Source organism: Lepus europaeus, chromosome 5 (genome assembly GCF_033115175.1).
Source record: "Lepus europaeus isolate LE1 chromosome 5, mLepTim1.pri, whole genome shotgun sequence".
NCBI lineage: Eukaryota > Metazoa > Chordata > Mammalia > Lagomorpha > Leporidae > Lepus > Lepus europaeus.
Genome location: NC_084831.1, coordinates 132,068,617 through 132,086,996, shown reverse-complemented (window position 1 = coordinate 132,086,996; position 18,380 = coordinate 132,068,617). Strand labels below are relative to the sequence as shown.

Sequence of the window (18,380 nt, the reverse complement as noted above, 5' to 3'; positions counted from 1 at the left end):
TCACAATAGCTAAGACATAGAATTAATCCAAATGCCTGTCAATCAAAGACTGGATAAAGAAAGTGTGGAATATGTACACCATGGAATACTACACAGCATTAAAAAATAATCTGGTCATTTGCAACAAAATGGATGAATCTGGAAAACATCATACTTAGAGAAACAAGCCAGTCCGAAAGGGACAATTACCATATGTTCTCCCTGACCCATGATAACTAATAGAGCACCTAAAAGGCTATCTGTAGAAGTGAAACTTATATTTTGAGAAGCAATGACTTTGAACAGCCCTTGTCTTGATTGTTGAGAAATTTTTGTTTTTTCGTATTATTTGTTGAACTCTACTTATCCCAGAGTTAATCATGTGTATAATGTTAATTGAAAATAAACCTAGTAAGAAATAAGGTGGGAATAGGAAAAGGAGGATGAAGAGTGGTGGGAATGTGCATGGGAAGGGTGCACAGTAGGAAGAATCCTAAAGTTGTAATTAGGAAGTGTATGAAGTTTGTAACTGTAAAGCTGTGTAAGTCTGTATACATTCCTACAGACGTGCTTCTAAGGATACAGTTTAAAAACTTGCCATGGCACCCCAAATCCTCTTAAGCTGGGGGGTACATTAGCATTTTAAGTGCTAAAATGAGCATAGGGATAGGATTAAGTGTTAAAATGATCATATAGATAGAATGGAGGATATTCTTATGTCTCATAAGTTATTGTTATGTCTAACTGATCACAAAAGATGTATCATTCTTGGATTATTCGTTAAAGTCAATTAAATTTCTCAAAAAAAAAAAAGAGAGAAAGCATAAAAAGAAGTGAAATTAACTTTGAGATGCCATGTTTTTGAAGTCCAGTCCTTGTCTGGACTGTTGAGAAACAATTTTTTTTTTCATAAAAGTTAATGAACTCTTTACTTAGTATAGAGTTAAATTTCTGTATAAAAAGTTAATTGAAAAATCTTAGTAAAAATCTTAGTAAAAAATAAGACTGGGAATAGGAGAGAGAAGATAAAGAGGGATGGGATTGTGGGTGGGAGGGTGGGCACAGTGGGAAGAATCACTGTGTTCCTAAAGTTGAACTTATGAAATGCATGAAGTTTGTATTCCTTAAATAAAAGATTTCTTTAAATTTGCTAGGTCGGCGCTGTGGCTCACTCGGCTAATCCTCCGCCTGTGGTGCTGACGCCCTGGATTCTAGTCCCAGTTGGGGCGCCGGGTGCTAGTCCCGGTTGCTCCTCTTCCAGTCCAGCTCTCTGCTGTGGCCTGGGAAGGCAGTGGAGGATGGCCTAAGTGCTTGGGTCCCTGCACCCGCATGGGAGACTAGGAGGAAGCACCTGGTTCCTGGCTTCGGATCAGTGCAGCACCAGCCGTGGTGGCCATTAGGGGAGTAAAACTACGGAAGGAAGACCTTTCCCTCTGTCTCTCTTTCACTGTCTATAACTCTCTCTTTGTCTCTCTCTCTCTCTCTCACTCACTGTCTAACTCTGCCTGGCAAAAAAATAAATAAATAAAAATTTTAAAAAGTTGCTGTGTACTGTTCATGATTTTCTGTCCACATTCTGCCTGAAATAACTATGACTATTTATAAAGAAAATCTTTAATAAAGATGGGTACAGCTTGAAAAAAAATGTTGGGCAACTTAAATATAGACAATAAAATAAGAATAAAACCCGAACTCTGCCCCGTGGCTCATCAGATCTGGATCCTGCCTCCCAATGTGTTCTCCCCTTACTGACTTTAATCACAATGGTGTCCTTTCTAATCCTCAGTTTGTACCAAGCCCCTTTATAGCTCAAGAATTTCATACTTGCAGGTCATTCTACTTGAATTCTTCTCTCCTTACTCTTTATGTTGTGGTTCTTTTTTGTACTGTAAGCCTCAGCATAAATATCACCCCTCAAAATTGCCTTCTAGATGTCCCATTAAATGAGCTGCTGCCTCTGCCCCTAGTTGTTCTTTCTCACATGATCCTCTTCATTCCCTTCATCATTCTTAGCATATACTGCACAATTTTTTATCGTTCATTTCCCCCTAGCAGAGCGCAATTTTTTATACTTCCACAGCATCGTAAATGTTCATGAAATATTTTTAATGAATTAATAAATATAACTTTCTTTGTATCACTTGCTATAACATTTCAGGAATTTCTCTTTAAGAATTGCCATTAGAGCTGGTGCCATGGCTCAATAGGCTAATCCACTGCCTGTGGCACCGGCACCCTGGGTTCTAGTCCTGGTTGGGGTGCCGGATTCTGTCTCGGTTGCCCCTCTTCCAGGCCAGCTCTCTGCTGTGGCCCGGGAGTGCAGTGGAGAATGGCCCAAGTGCTTGGGCCCTGCACCCCATGGGAGACCAGGAGAAGCACCTGGCTCCTGGTGCTCCACGGTGGCCATTAGGGGGTGAACCAACGGAAAAGGAATACCTTTCTCTCTCTCTCTCTCTCTCTCTCTCTCTCTCTCTCTCTCACTGTCACTCTGCCTGTCCAAAAAAAAAAAAAAAAAGAATTGCCATTAGAGACAATTAAGTATTCATGTAAGGAAAAAATAATTACTGTTTTTATAATCTTAGACTATCATTCCTAGGGTTTGTAATTTGGTAGATACTTTTTGTCTAAGTCTCTTTTCTTTTGTTATGGTAATACCACAGATTGGGTCATTTATAAAGAACATAGTTTTATTCAGCTCATGGCTCTGGACATCCAAGATCAGGGGGCTCTGTTTGTTGAGGGTCTTCTGACTGGTGGAGACCCCCTGTGGAGTCCTGCTGTGACACAAGGCATCACAGGATTAGATAGAGCAAGCTTGATAACTTAGGATTCTCTTTCTCCTCTCACAAAGTCATTAATACCATCATGTGATCCCACTCTCACCACTTCATATAACCCAAATTATCCCCAAGAGGTCCAACTTCCAAATACCACTATCATATGACTTTGGGCATTAAGGAGCCCACATGCAATGTCCAGAAGATATACCCAAATCAAAACACTTTCGTTTAATGTCTTCAAATACTTTTGCTTCGTCCTATCCTTTTCCTTTTCTTAACTTAGTATAGTACTGACTCATACTTGCATTGTCGCACTAGAAGTGGCAGACAATTTCTGAACCAAGCAACCACCATGGAAAAACCTGGAGCCACAGAGGTGCTCACACTGAGGAAGACCCTTGGCCAGTTCTCCATCTGTGTGGTCTTTCTTGACATTTTCACCCCAAGCTTGATTAAATTTTACTGTGTCCTATTTTGTGCCTCACTGTAACCTTCCCTGGTGCATATCACAGCATCCATTGCATTTCCTTGCTCCAACCAGTTTTCATGTCTTTGCTACATTTGAAGTCTGGTCAAAGACAGGGCAGCACATCCTTCCTGATGTCATTTACTCACATTTATCTGCTATTATATGTATGACACGCATGTTATGAGTGCTTCATGTTAATTAATTCTTGACATTAATTGGCAAAAGTTAGTATTAATTGCCAGAAGTTGAGTTATCTTTGGGACAAATTCCTTTTTACACCCATACATAATCACACAGATTAAGACCCCCTGCTCATCACCTGTGCTGAGGCTGCAGGCCGTAGAGTGCGTGATTGAATCGTGAGTTCAGGATCTTTTCTAGGTGGTTATTTGTTGAGGCGGTAGTTATTATCTTCTTGAGGAAAGTATTGAACCGAGTGAAAAGTAAACTATCCATGGGATACCCATTATCCCAAACACGATGTAAGATCCATGATCCTCGCCTAGTACTGAGAAATACCTGAGGGAAACAGAGTAGTATTATTTTATTCATTAAACAGTTAAGAATGTTGGCTATTGAGGGAGTAAAATACTTTGCATTGATCACCATGCTGTGCTTTGACAAAGCTGCCTACTGTTTCTAGAAAAATGGCTGCTTCTATGATATCACATTTATTAATGGAAAATAAAAGGTTTCACTCATCAATCTGTATGCTTCTGAATAACTTTTTAAAAAATACTAAATATTTATATGGCTGTACAACGAACGTTTGAATTTAGAAGTGAATTTAACTATTATATAATCAATATGAATTAATAACTATTAATAATTAATATGAATTAACATATATTATTTACTTCAAAGTAAAAGCATATATTAAAAACGTTAATCAAACTGTTCAGGACTATGATGTCTTGCTTAACTAAATGCAACCAATATTATTTTTCAAATAATTAAGTAATATGTTTGGGCACTTTTCTGCATTCTGAGGCAATTTGGTAATACACTGATTTGTTTGTTTGATTAATGGTGCTTTTGCAATCTTCAGGTGATCATGTTGAATCTCAGTTTTTATGTGTCAAATCTGGGAAGTAATACATAGATTACATGGGTGCTAGTGACCGGGAATTTGCCCCTTTAAGTGCTTATTAAAATTTAAAAACTAAATCCACTGTAAGTGATTTAGTTATAATTTCTGCTAAAAGTTGATGGTAAATGATAAGAAATAAGTAAGTAAACACAAGGAGAATATCTGAAGATCTAGTAGACTGGATTTTCCATCAATTAGGTCCTCATTAAATGTGTTTAGGAAACAGACCTGTTTGGCTACATGACTGAGCTCCACGGCAATATCCACTCCAGAATTCCCAATGCCAACCACAATGATTCTCTTTTCTGAAAACTCCTCAGGACTTTTGTATTCCCGACTGTGAAAATAATAGCCTTTAAATTTTTCAATGCCTGTGTTGGAAGAAGAGAAATTCTCACTGGAGGTACTTTTTGGGTCTGATGTTGTGACTCAATGAGTTAAGCCTCTACTTATGATACCAGCATCCCAGATGGGGGCCAGTTTGAGTCTTGGCTACTCCACTTCCAATCCATCTCTCTGTTAATGCACCTGGGAAAGCAGCAGAGGACAGCCCATGTGCTTGGGACACAGCCACTGTTGTGGAAGACCTGGATGGAGTTCCAGGATCCTGGTATCTGCTTGATCCACCCCCAGCTGTGGCCGCTATGGGGAGTGAACCAGTAGAACAAAGATTCTCTTGCTCTTTTTCTCTCTCTCCCTTTCTCTGTGGCTGCAACTCTGACTTTTAAGTATATAAATAAGTAAGTCTTGAAAAGGAAGTATTTTTCACCAGATGGACTATACGTAGAGAATAATCTGAATTTGGGTCAGTGAGTTGAATATCAACCTCTATTCTAAAACTACCCTTGGGGCTCAGGGAAAGAGGAAATAAACTCAGAATTAGCAACCTTGGATTCTAAACATAGACTAGTAACCTTATAAAGTATTTAGTGAATGATCTATCTGTCTGCTTTCAAGCTACTCAAAATCGAAATTTCACAACAATGTTATTCTGATTTAATTTTGTTCATAATCACATTGTCCTGTATAATTTGAAGCAAAATAAGAAGCAGGAAAATGGTTACTGTTTTGTTTTGTTTCTCTATTCTCTAACAAGATTATAAGAACTTTCTTTATCAGTTTGACATCTCTCTGCCTTCCTAGTACCTAAAGTCCCCATGCTGTCCCTGGCTGTGCTGAGGACTTCATAAGAGACCTCAATCAGTGTCTGAAATCCTCCAACATTGTTGCATTCTGTACAAGTTTATGTCTTCCTCCCCTGAAATCTATCCAAGCATACATATCCCATGGGGCTCTCTATAGGGAATGTCTCTCAGCCAGGAAGCAAATCAAAAAGAAGTTGATAAGTAAATAAGTATATAATGATTATTAATGGAATCCATAGATTATATGATAATTAATATAATGATTTTCAGTATACATTACATTTTAACATTCAGAAAAAGACATTTTTGTTTTACAAAAGATTATGTTGGTGTGTAAACATAACACAGCTACTTAGCTGAATATCCAAAATCCAAGTCTAAATCTCTTGATTTCCATCCAGGACCCTTCTATTTTTGATTGGCCTCAATCTCAAAGGGTGTCTCCTGATGGCTTGTTAGGCATCATGGGAAGGCTCTAAGATTTGGCCGCTAAAGCAACTAAGGGAAATGGAACTCAAAGGCAGCAGATGTAAGGTGACAGGACTTGGTTAGTTGGGGAGGATATTTAAAGTAATAGTCTTCTCTGAGATGGAGAATTGAAAGGGAGCAGTAAGTTTCTTGCTTCTTGTCATATCATTTGTCCCTTATTTTACTAATTTCACTTTCTCTGAGAGAAAGTGAGATTAAATGAATGAATATAAAACTAAAACCATTTGAATATGGGCTAATTTTTTGTTACATCTTAAATACTAGATGAAACTACTGTTAATAAAAAATAGAAGTTGTGGGGACGGCTCTGTGGCGTAGCAGGTAAAGCTTTCGCCTGCAGCACCGGCATCCATTGAGGACCCTGGTTCAAGTCCCTGCTGCTTCACTTCAATCCAGCTCCCTGATAATGTGTCTGAGAAAGCCATGAAAGATGGCCGAAATCCTTGGCAGACCTGAATGAGTCTCCTGGCTCCTGATTTCAGCCTGGCCCCGCCAAGACTGTTGTAGCCCTTTGCACATGAATTTTATGACTAGAGCTAGTAAAATTTCTCTCAATGGTAAAAAACTAACTGCTCTATATTTTGTTAACAAATGGAGAAATTTCACTAACTCTAATCATGAAATTCATGTGCAATTATTTTTCCCTATAAATTATTTGGAATGTACATTGGCAGCAAACAGAGTCTTAGTGACATACCTGGGAATGACTGAAGTGGTAAGGAAGGGTTTGTGTGATGCCCACTGCACACCAAGATCCCATCAAAGACCAAAGTCTCCTGTTTCCCATCACTCTCAACAATAACATCCCATTGTCCACTGAGAGAAAAATCTGGATGCTTTCTAACACTCCTCACTTCGGTCTGAAATCAAGGGCACAAACATAGATGATACTGTATCATAATCCTCATGTTTACACTCTCCCTCCAATCCCATAAATGTGCATAACACCATACATCTGAAGTAGTCACACTCATTCAATTCCCATTCCTGGGTACCTTCAGAGTGATTTTTGTGTGGGTAAAATTTTAGAATATTATGGATATTCATCAAAAAATATAGTTTTCCATAGTAATAGAAAAGTTGAAACTTACCTATGAAATAAAGTAATTGAAATAATATTTCCTTCCAAGAAGACTTCTAAAAATATAGTATTCTTAGTATTTTTCATATTTTAGCCCAGACTTCCCCATTTTTTGTGGATTTGGCTTTCAAGTTTCAGGGAAGATTTATGCTGCACCATAATTACAGAGATGGATTGTGATTGTATGAGTTGGGAGTGGGGGTGGTAGATGGAGTACGAGAACAACATGGATCTCAAAAACTCATTCTTGTGTTGTTTATATGATTTAGTTTTTGTTGTACAATCAAGGTAATTTGGTTCAATTATTATTGCCATTCTTCAAAGTCATTAAACATTTTGAATTTAAGGCTAAGAGAGAGAGCCCTTCCTCTATCACACCAAAATATTATCAGTATAGGTCCTGCTGAGCAAAATTCTACAATCCCACATTCAAGTGAAGACTTAAAAAATTAAATTTGCTATAATCGATTATTTTCTAGGGTGGACACTCCCTAATGATGTTTTTCTCTGATCGTAGGAAGAATGCCAAATATAACTTCCATTGATGCTCAAGTGAGTGTGCTTGCACACATGCCCTCCTATGCACACTTACTATGCAATAATTCATTTAGTTTTTACCTTAAAACGGATGTAGCTCAAGAGGTCAAAGTGTTTGGCATACATCTTAAAGTAGTCCATAACTTTGGAGTTGTGCATGTAGTTGGGAAAATGATCAGGTATAGGGAAGTCACTGAAGCACATCATCTCCTTGGAAGTATTGATGGTCACAGATTTGTAGATGCTAGGTATTTTCTCTGAAGTATTTTTCTATAGAAGAAAGTCTTTCTTAATAAAATAAACCTTGCATTAACAAGAAAATCAAAATACAAGTACTTCAGTGAAGAAAAATCATCTCAGGTATCATACACCACTATATTTCCTTTTATTTTCTTCATGAATATTTTCTACTTCACTCCTCTATCTGCTAGGGAAAAACGTTACACTGAATAAACACTAAGATTTATATCTGACTTCACAAAAGAAATTATAGGAGCAGAAACAATGGAATGATATATAAAATTTGTTGAAATAACAGGTTATTAGAATTTGTTAAAGATTTACTTATTTGTTTGAAAGTCAAAGTTACAGAGAGAGGGACAGACAGCCAGAGAGAGATATCATTCATGTTCTGGTTCACTCTCTAGATGACCACAAAGACCAGTAGTGGGCTAGGCTGAATCCAGGGGACAGGAGCTTCTTCTGGGTCTCTCACATGGGTGTTGGGGGCCAAGTACTTGGTCCATCTTCTGCTGCTTTTCCCAGGCTATTAGCAGGGTGCTGGATCAGAAGTGGAGCATCCAGGACATGAACCGGCTCCCACATGGGATGTTGGCATTGCATGTAGTGACTTTACCCACTACACCACCATGCCAGCCCCTAGAATAAGAACTCTAATTCTGTTAGAATTCCATGTCCAGTAAAAGTATCCTTAAAAAAACAAAGTGAAATTAACACATATTAAAATAGCCAAAAGCAGAGAGAATTAGTTGTTAGCAATGCAATGCTATGATAACTATGAAGCAAACTTCATCAAGTTGAATAGGAATGAATAAATCTGGAAGCATGAAAATGCAAGATGTAATGAAAACAAAAAATCATAAATATATGGGAAAGAACTAAAAATGATGACTGCTTAAAAACATAATAATATTAATATCTTGTGGGATTTACAACATGTTCAACATGCAACACAAGGGTGGGAAGGGGAAAGTGGAATCAAGACCCTTGCTTCCTTAGTCAAGGATGTGTATTAAAATTTTTAAGATATAGTATTAATGTAAGAATCAATATCTAAATAATAAATGTATAAGAGAAATTAAGTAAAATCAAAAGATATGAAGAATAAAATAAAGTTATAAAACAAAATTTAAAAATGCAAGCTAGTAAATCAAAATCCCATATATTCATATTTTATTACATATAAGCACTCCAATTAAAACAAAAGGGATCCAGCAGCCATATGAGAAGCCAACACTGCAAGCAGCAGCTTTACTTGCTATGTCACAAAGCCAGCCACTTATGTTCTTAAAATTGTATCTACAAATCACATCAAAACTGTTAAAAACAAATTAAAAATTAAAATAAATTTTTTTTAAAAATCTGCACAACTCCCTTCCCAAAAAAGAGACCAAAAATGCCAAACAAAAGTCCTCTTTATGCTATTTTCAAGAGATAAAGTTAGATTAAAAGATGGATATCTGATGAGAAGTATTAATCAAAAGGCAATTAAAGGGAAATATTAATATCAGACAATCAGATAACATGGCAAAGAGGGAGAGATCACAATGTTATAAAGGTTAGTACTACAAGAATTTATAAAAATTCAAAAGTGCTTAGTAACATAACTTCAAAATACATAAAGTAAAAATTAACATAATTAAAAAGAGAAATAGATAAGCTCACATTCATAGCTGGAGAACTTATCACTAAGCAACTAACAGAACAGTGGACCAGAAATTGCTAAGGTTATGGGAAATTAAAGAACATAATTAAGCAACTTGGCTTAATTGGTATATACAGACAAATAAACCCTATAGCTTTAGACTACAAGTTGTTTTGAATTACATGTGATATACTTTCCAATATAGGCCCTATGCTGGCCACTGAACAGTCTAAGTTTCAAAGGATTAAAATCAGGTTATATTCTGCAACAACAGAATAACATTAAATTAGAAAATAACAAGAGAAAGAGAACCAGGAGCCTCTTTCATAATGGTTAGAAATTAAGCAACGTGTCTAAGCTATTTTTGGATCAAAGAATATATTAGAGGAATATGGAAAACATTTTTAATTGAAATTTTAATTGAAAAAGTAATTTTAATTGAAAAAGTAATGAAAAGATTTGAAAGGAAATCCATGCATCTCTAGGGTATTCAAAAACTCATCAATATATATATTATGTATGAAACAATATACCCACCTTACACCTTACATAAAAATCCACTCAGAATGGATCAAGGATCTAAATCTATAACCCAGTATCATCAAAATTCCTAGAGAACCTTGGGGAAATTGTGCAAAACATCGGCATAGGCAAAGACTTCCTCGAAAAACTCTTGAAGCACAAGCAATCAAAGCCAAAATTGACAAATGGGATTACATCAAGCTAAGGAGCTTCAACACTGCAAAAGAAGTATTCAGCAAAGTCAGAAAAGTGAAGAGACAACCAACAGAATGGGACAAAATATTTGCAAACTATGGAACTGATAAAGATTAATATCCAGAATCTGTAAAGAGCTCAAGAAACTCAACAACAACAAAAATAAACAATCCAGTTAATGAATGGGCAAAAGAATTGAACAAGGCATTTTCTTTTTTTAACTTTTTAATTATTTTTATATTATTATTTTTTTAAAAAAAGATTTATGTATTTTTATTTGAAAGTCAGTTACACAGATAGAGGAGAGGCAGAGAGAGAGAGAGAGAGAGAGAGAGAGAGAGAGAGAGAGAGAGGTCTTCCATCCGATGGTTCATTCCCCAATTGGCCACAACAGCCGGAGCTGTGCCTATCTGAAACCAGGAGCCAGGAGCTTCTTCCAGGTCTCCCACACGGGTGCTGGGGTCCAAGGACCTGGGTCATCTTTTACTGCTTTCCTAGGCCATAGCAAAGAGCTGGATCAGAAATGGAGAAGCCGGGTCTCGAACTGGCGCCCATATGGGATGCTTGAGCTTCAGGCCAGGGCGTTAACCCACTGCATCACAACACCAGCCCCTATTTTTATTTTTTAATTTAATGAATCCTTTTTACATAGATACAACTGTAGGAATATAGTGGTTCTTTTCCCCACACCCCCGTCCCTGCTCCCATCCCACCTCCCATTCCCTCTCCCATCTCCTTCTTCATTATGGATCATTTTAGTATGACTTTATATACAGAGGACCAACTCTATGCTAATCTTAGATTTCAACAATTTGCCCCCACGCCCACACACAACATATAGAATACAGTTTGGGGAGAGAATTTGCAGTCAATTCTCATATTACGGTTCAATAGGGACAGAGGTCCTACCTGGGGAGGAAGTGCACAGTGACTACTGTTGTTCCTTTAACAATTAACACTCTTTTTTTATGACGTCAGTGATCATCTGAGGCTTTCGTGACCATAGACTCCATCGGTATTTGGACATGGCCATAAGCAAAGTGAAGAGAAGAGTGTCTCCTTCTTTGATGACCCTTTCTTTCCTCTGAGGTCTCCCAGAGATCCTCCATATAGGATTTTTGGTTTTTTTTTGTTTTGTTTTGTTTTTGGTCATGGAGTCTTGTCTTTTCAAGGCATTTTTCAAAAGAGGAAATTCAAATGGCCAAAAGACACATGAAAAAATGCTCAGGATCACTAACCATCACGGTAATGCAAATCAAAACCACAATGAGGTTTCACCTCACTCAAGTTGGAATGTAGAAATAAAAAAACCAATAAATGCTGACAAGGATGTGGGGGAAAGGTTTCCTAATCTACTATTTTGGGGAATGTAAACTGGTGCAGCCATTGTGGAAGACAGTATGGGGATACCTCAGAAATATGAAAAATAGTTCTGCCAAATGACCCAGCCATCCCACTCCTGGGAATTTACCTAAACAAAATGAAATCAATAGATGAAAGAGTTATCTCTACCCCCATGTTCATTGCAGCTCAATTCACAATAGCTAAATAAACCTAGTGTCCTTCATGGATAAAGAAATTGTTATATATACACTATGGAATACTACTACTCATCAGTGAAAAGAAAAATTAAATCCTGTCTTTTGCAACAAAATGAATGAAATTGGAAACCATTATACTTAATGAAATAAGCTAATCTCAAAAAGACCATTGTTTTTCCTGATCTGTGGTAACTAATAGGGGACTTTAAAAGTAATGTATAATAGTAGGCTCATAGAATGGCAAATGTCCTAAACAGCACTCTGGCCTCAGAATCAGCCCTTCATCCATATGGATATGGAAGAAGCCCCATGAGAGTATTTCAGGTGTGGAAAGCCAAGACACTGTGGCCAAAAATAAAATAAAATAAAATAAAATAAAATAAAATAAAATAAAATAAAAATTACCTAAATGAAAGATCTCTGCGAGTGAGATCCCAGTGGAAAGAACAGGTCATCAAAGAAGGAAGTACCTTTCTCTGAAGGGAGGAGAGAACTTCCACTTTGACTATGACCTTGTCTAAATATGATCAGAGTCGGCAAACTCAAAAGGCCTCCATCGCCTTGGCAACTCATGACAAGAGCCTAGAGAGATTACTGACACCATAAACAAGAGTGTCAAATTGTTAACAACAGGGGTCACTGTGCACTTATTCCTCATGTAAGATCTCTGTCCTTAATGTGCTGTACATTGTGATTTAATGCTATAACTAGTACTCAAACAGTATTTTACACTCTGTGTTTCTGTGTGGGTGCAAACTGTTGAAAGCTTTGCTTAATATATGCTAAATTGATCTTCTGTATATAAAGAGAATTGAAAATGAATCTTGATGTGAATGGAAGGGGAGAGGGAGTGGGAGAGGGGAGGGTTGCAGGTGGGAGGGAAGTTTTAGGGGGGAAAAAGCCACTGTAATCCATAAGCTATACTTTGGAAATTTATATTTATTAAAATAAAAGTTAAAAAAAGTAAACATCAGCACAAGAAAAAAATAAATGAAGTGTTTATTGTTAAAAAAATAAACAAAAGTAATGTATATGAGTGAAATTGACATTTTGAGATTCGATGATCATTTACAGCCCTTGTCTCTACTGTTAAGGAACAGTGTTTTTTTCTTCACACTATTTGTTGAACTTAGTGTGGGGTTAACCTTATGGGTATAAAGTAAACAGAAAATAGATCTTTGTAAAAATTAAGAGTAGAACTAGAAGAGGGAGGAGGAAGAAGGGTTGGAGCATGGGTGGGAATGAGGGTAGGGTGGGAAGTATCACTATGTCCCCAAATCTGTATATATGAAATTCATAAAATTTGTGTATCTTAAATAAAATCTAAAAAAAACCCCTAAATATGTATTATGGAAACAAATTTTAAAAATAAACCAAGTAACAGATAAAAAGTTTAAAAAACACAAATACTTTCTACATCATGGGGATTTCAAAATATGTATTGGTGATACAAAATACCTCCTAGCAGGTATTAGCAAAACCTCTGTGTATGTGTGACTGTGTGTTATGTGCTTGCACATGCACATGTGTAATCAAGTGGCCTCAAAATTGACAGATGGTTTGGAAGCCCTTTACCAATAGAGGGTTTACTTCTGCTGATCAATACTCTGAAAAATGAAAAAGACCCACCAAGTGTTGCTGGCTTAAAGATGAGGAAGGCGACACGAAGCTGAGTGGCTCTCAGCAGGCAAGCAGCATGGGAATGGGGAAACTCGGCCCTAGAACCATGAGACCCTGACTTTACCAATGACAAGAATGCTCATGAAAGCAGTCTTTTCCCTATAGCAGTGGGACAAAAACTCCACCTAATGAAAACATGGATTTTAAACTTGGCACTTTAAGAAGAGAATGCTGCTAGACCACACCAGACTTCTGATGCATAGAAGTATGCACTGATGTACGTGAGCCTGTTTGAGCTGTTGATTATGTGATGACTTGTTAGGCAGCACTAGCAAAATAAAATTGAAGCCTGCATGTCTGTCAGAAGAGCTCTCAGCAACGCACAACTTTCTCCTGTGGAACTGTGGTCTTTTTACTTTTTACTTGTTGAATATTATGGTTAGTGGTGAATTAAACCTGTGAACAGAGTGGGTTACAATTATGTGTTTGCAGAAACTGATGAAGAGAGGGGAGAAAAGCTTTATTTTTATTTATTTATTTTTTTTGCCTTTGCCCTCTAGCTTACTTGAAACACAACAGTTGAGTGTGGTCCTTTTGAAAACATAAGTCAGAGAACGTTGTTCCTCTGCTTAAAACTCTTGCTTGGTATTCTACCTCCATCAAAGTTAAACTCTTTACCAGAGCCTATAAGGACTGACATCATCTGTTCTCACATTCCCTGCTCTGACCATGTCCTAGGCTTCTTCCATGGCATTATGATCCAGCCACTGTGATCTCCTGGCTCTCCCCTAACATGCCAGGTATGCTACAGCTCATAGCAGTGCACTTGTACATCCCTTTTATACTCTTTCCTTATATCCTCTCTTCTTTCTTCCTATCTCTTGTCCAAAGACTGCTTCTCACTGAGGCTCTCCAAAACCCCTTACCTAAACTATATTCCCTAAACTCTCCTCCTTTTTTCCTTTATTTTTCTCTACTATATTTACCATTATCAGCCACACTATTTATTTTATCCTATAACCCTATTAGAATGTAAACTCCATAAGCTGTACTTTGGAAATTTATATTCATTAAATGAAAGTTAAAAAAAAAAAGAATGTAAACTCCCTAAGGACTAATATTTTCCTGTTCATATTAACTGATAAATTCCTTGGCACCTTTATAAAAACACCTGACAAACAGTAAGTGCTACAGAACAATTGCTGCATGAATGAATGAATTCTTGAATTAAAGAAGCAAAATGAATATTATCAAGTATTTAGCACTGAATATCATTGAAGCAGTGCATAAGAAAACTTGCAGGTTGTGGAAAGATATTTGAATTACTTCAACATCTGATTGGAATGTCTGTCCAATGGCAACTAGGAATGATTCTTGGGTACTGGTTTGGTGAAGAAATACCAGTAGAGATGCCCTTGGGACAGTGATGTCAATTACTTTGCCAACAAGACCACTCTCTTTAGGAATGAAGAAACCCAGTATTTTAGCTGTTTATACATGGCCTGAGTGGAGAAAAGAGCCAAGGGCAAGAGAAGGAAATCAATTCACCAAAAGACACCCATAGGATGCCAGCCATGCTGGCGAGCAGGATGGCTTTGTGGGATTATCAGAATTGGAAAACACTGATGAGAAATGCCAGACATCACTGCAAGTAAAGGGCACTTGCAATAATGGCAGAGTAAATCACCAAATGCAGATGGAAACTCAAGCCTATTCAACATATGATACCAAGCTGGAACCCTCAGTGCAATACATTTCTTGCTACCAAGAGTTGAAGGGGAAATGTCATTGTATGTTTAGAAAAATTGTGCAAAGATACTAGTGAGCAGGAGTTACTGCAGAAGAGAATATGAACTTGTATGGTGGAAGCCCAGCAATGGACCATCCTTCCATACCATCAAAATCTGTGACAACCCTAAACTTGGGAACAACATGATTTGATCAGTTGAAAAAGCTCTCAACTGTCATTTTTTTTTAAATTTTAACAGATAGAGTTAGACAGTGTTGGTTCACTCCCCAAATGGCTGCCATTGCCGGAGCTATGCCAATACGAAGCCAGGAGCCAGGTGCTTCTTCCTGGTCACCCATGTGGGTGCAGGGGCCCAAGCACTTGCACCACCCTTCACTGCCCTCCTGGGCCACAGCAGAGAGCTGGAATGGAAGAGGAGCAACCGGGACTAGAACCTGGCGCCCATATGGGATGCTGGCGCCCCAAGTGGAGGTTTAGCCAAGTGAGCCACGGCACTGGCCCCATCATCTTTTTCTAATATTTCTTATGGTTGCATAAAATTTCAGCTACCTTGAAAAAAATCCTGTAAATGTCATGCCTAAAACTGAAATTAACCTACACTGACATATTTTTTCATCAGTAATGCAAGCAAGATTAAGGTCATTCAAAGCTTCTTAAAACATAATGTGCTTAGAGTTAACTATAGGATCATTAAGCAAACTGAAAAATAGATCTTCGTAAAAATTAAGAGTGGGAATGTGAGAGGGAGTAGGAAGAGGAAGGGTTGGAGCATGGGCAGGAGGGAGGATAGGTGGGGAAGAGTCACTATGTTTCTAAATCTGTATATATGAAATACATGAAACTTGTATAACTTAAATAAAATTAAAAATAAATAAATAAAAGCATAATGTGCTTCTACGTTCCATTTAAGTAAGCTGTCATCCAAATTGTTATGGCTATTAAAAGTCACATGGCAAAAATCAAATAAAATACAAACTTACTTGAAATTTCCAGAGACCTCCAATATCATCATTTCTTTCAAAACAGGTGGGCTCCAAATCTTCCTCCAAGCAGCATTTGATGGCACCCAGCCCACTAGTTCCAGCTCCAATCACTGCAATCCGCTTCTTGGCCATGGTGCCTCTGCTGATTGGGAAATTGAGAGCTCTATCAGTAACATCTAGGCCACTTAAACACTAATTATATTGTCACAAGCACCTATAGTTCCGCGTATTAAATTTTTATTATCTTCATTAGCAGTGAGGAAATATGATAGGTATAAAGAGAAAAATGCATAAAAATTAATTTCTTCCCCCCAAAGTTCTCTGTGTAGCCAAGGAGAAAAATGGAAACATATAATTCCCAGGCTATGTGATAAGAGCAATTAAAACATCCTGCCATGTGAACATGAACTGGCAGCACAGGGAGGGAATACTTGGCCTGCTGGAGGAAGTGCCATGGTGAAAATAGGCATTATCATGGTAAAAGACCTGGGAGGTGGTGTAAGTGTGGCTTTGGGAGGGGGGCATTTCAGACAGTGGAGACAATGGGAGTGGAGGCAGCAATGAGAGAACGCAGGGTGGCTTACAAAAACCATAGTGTAGTAAGATAGCAACTGAAATGAATCTGTCTGATGTATGAAGTTGTGATCATTTGTGATCTTTGTTTCAGTGAAGTGATGAGGTGGAGGCCATCTCACAGTGGTCTAAGGGAGAAAAATGAAACCAGATCAAGTGGACACAGTGCTGGTAACTACACTCCAGAATCTATAGAAGTAAAGCAAATCTAATATACTATATGTTTTCAAAAGATTTATTTATTTATTTTGAAAGTTAGAGTTATATATAGAGAGAGGGAAAGGGAGAGAGATCCTCCATCTGCTGAATTGGAAGTGGAGCAGCCAGGACACAAACCATGTCAGCATTGCAAGCGGTGGCTTTACCCAACATGCCACAACTCCAGCCCCTGACATTCTTTCTTTCTTTCTTTCTTTCTTTCTTTCTTTCTTTCTTTCTTTCTTTCTTTCTTTCTTTCTTTCTTTCCTTCTTTCTTTCTTTCTTTCTTTCTTTCTTTCTTTCTTTCTTTCTTTCTTTCTTTCTTTCTTTCTTTCTTTCTTTCTTTCTTTCTTTCTTTCTTTCTTTCTTTTTCTTTCTTTCCTTCCTTCCTTCCTTCCTTCCTTCCTTCCTTCCTTCCTTCCTTCCTTCTTCCTTCCTTCCTTCCTTCCTTCCTTCCTTCCTTCCTCTCTCTCTCTCTCTCTTTCTTTCTTTCTTTCTTTTTATTTTTTGACAGGCAGAATTAGAGAGAGAGAGACAGAGAGAAAGGTCTTCCTTTTCCATTGGTTCACCCCCGAAATGGCCGCCATGGCCGGTGTGCTGCAGCCGGCGCACTGCACCCATCTGAAGCCAGGAGCCAGGTGCTTCCTCCTGGTCTCCCATGAGGGTGCAGGGCCCAAGCACTTGGGCCATCCTCCACTGTCTTCCCAGGCCACAGTAGAGAGCTGGACTGGAAGAGGAGCAACCTGGACAGAATCCAGCGCCCCAACCGGGACTAGAACTTGAGGTGCCAGCGCTGCAGGTGGAGGATTAGCCAAGTGAGCCGCGGCACCAGCCTTAATAGGTTAATAAATGTTTGCTTAAATAACAGAAATTTTTAAAAAATGATATTTTCAGGATTATTATAAAAGTTTCAATATGGAATCCGTAAGCCTTAGATTGGACATCTATTCATTTCTTCATTTATTTGAATTCTATGTGTCCAACCAACACTTATTCCTCAGCTGTGGGCCAGGTACTGTTCTTATTGCGGAGGTCACCAAGAACACAGACCTTAACCTCAAAGGCCACATTCTCAGTGGGGAGGTAGTTCAGATAAAGACCGCACATTATAACTGCTAAGGTTAAAATGCATGCAGATTGTGTCCTAGTCTTGCAAGCTGCTTGTAATGAAGATGTAGACCTGTCTCCTTTCTTGATGAAAGTGTCATTTGTTGCAAGTGCTGTTTCCACTGCAGAAATGTCTCCCTTTTCTAACCAGGTACCTTTCATATAGACGTTTCCCCGAATTTCTCAGGCATAGTTAATTCCATCCTTGTTGTTGGGCACACGGTGCCTTGTACAGATCTGCATTATTTCATTCAGCACATGATTTCATTAATCTCAAATCTGTTATTTGGAAGAGTCACAAGTACCTAGCAAGATTTGAGACTCATAGCTTATGCCTAATAAATATCTGTGGATTGAGTGAATAAATTAACTTTTAAACTTATCTATATATTTTTACTAAACAACATGGTTGGACAATAAGACAATTGTTGTAGTC

General features: G+C 37.9%; 1 protein-coding gene across 1 annotated transcript in view; it reads right to left on the bottom strand.

The window, feature by feature from the left end:
- The window catches only part of LOC133759259 (flavin-containing monooxygenase 5-like), a 43,839-nt gene extending 27,641 nt beyond the window's left edge, over positions 1 to 16,198 (bottom strand). Inside the window, exons 1-5 of the mRNA XM_062190193.1 lie at positions 16,064 to 16,198; positions 7,652 to 7,840; positions 6,650 to 6,812; positions 4,547 to 4,689; positions 3,548 to 3,747 (exon numbers count right to left, since the gene is read on the bottom strand). Of these exons, the coding sequence (XP_062046177.1) occupies positions 3,548 to 3,747; positions 4,547 to 4,689; positions 6,650 to 6,812; positions 7,652 to 7,840; positions 16,064 to 16,198 (830 nt within the window). The remainder of the gene's footprint in view (positions 1 to 3,547; positions 3,748 to 4,546; positions 4,690 to 6,649; positions 6,813 to 7,651; positions 7,841 to 16,063) is intronic.
- Positions 16,199 to 18,380: the final 2,182 nt, after the last annotated feature.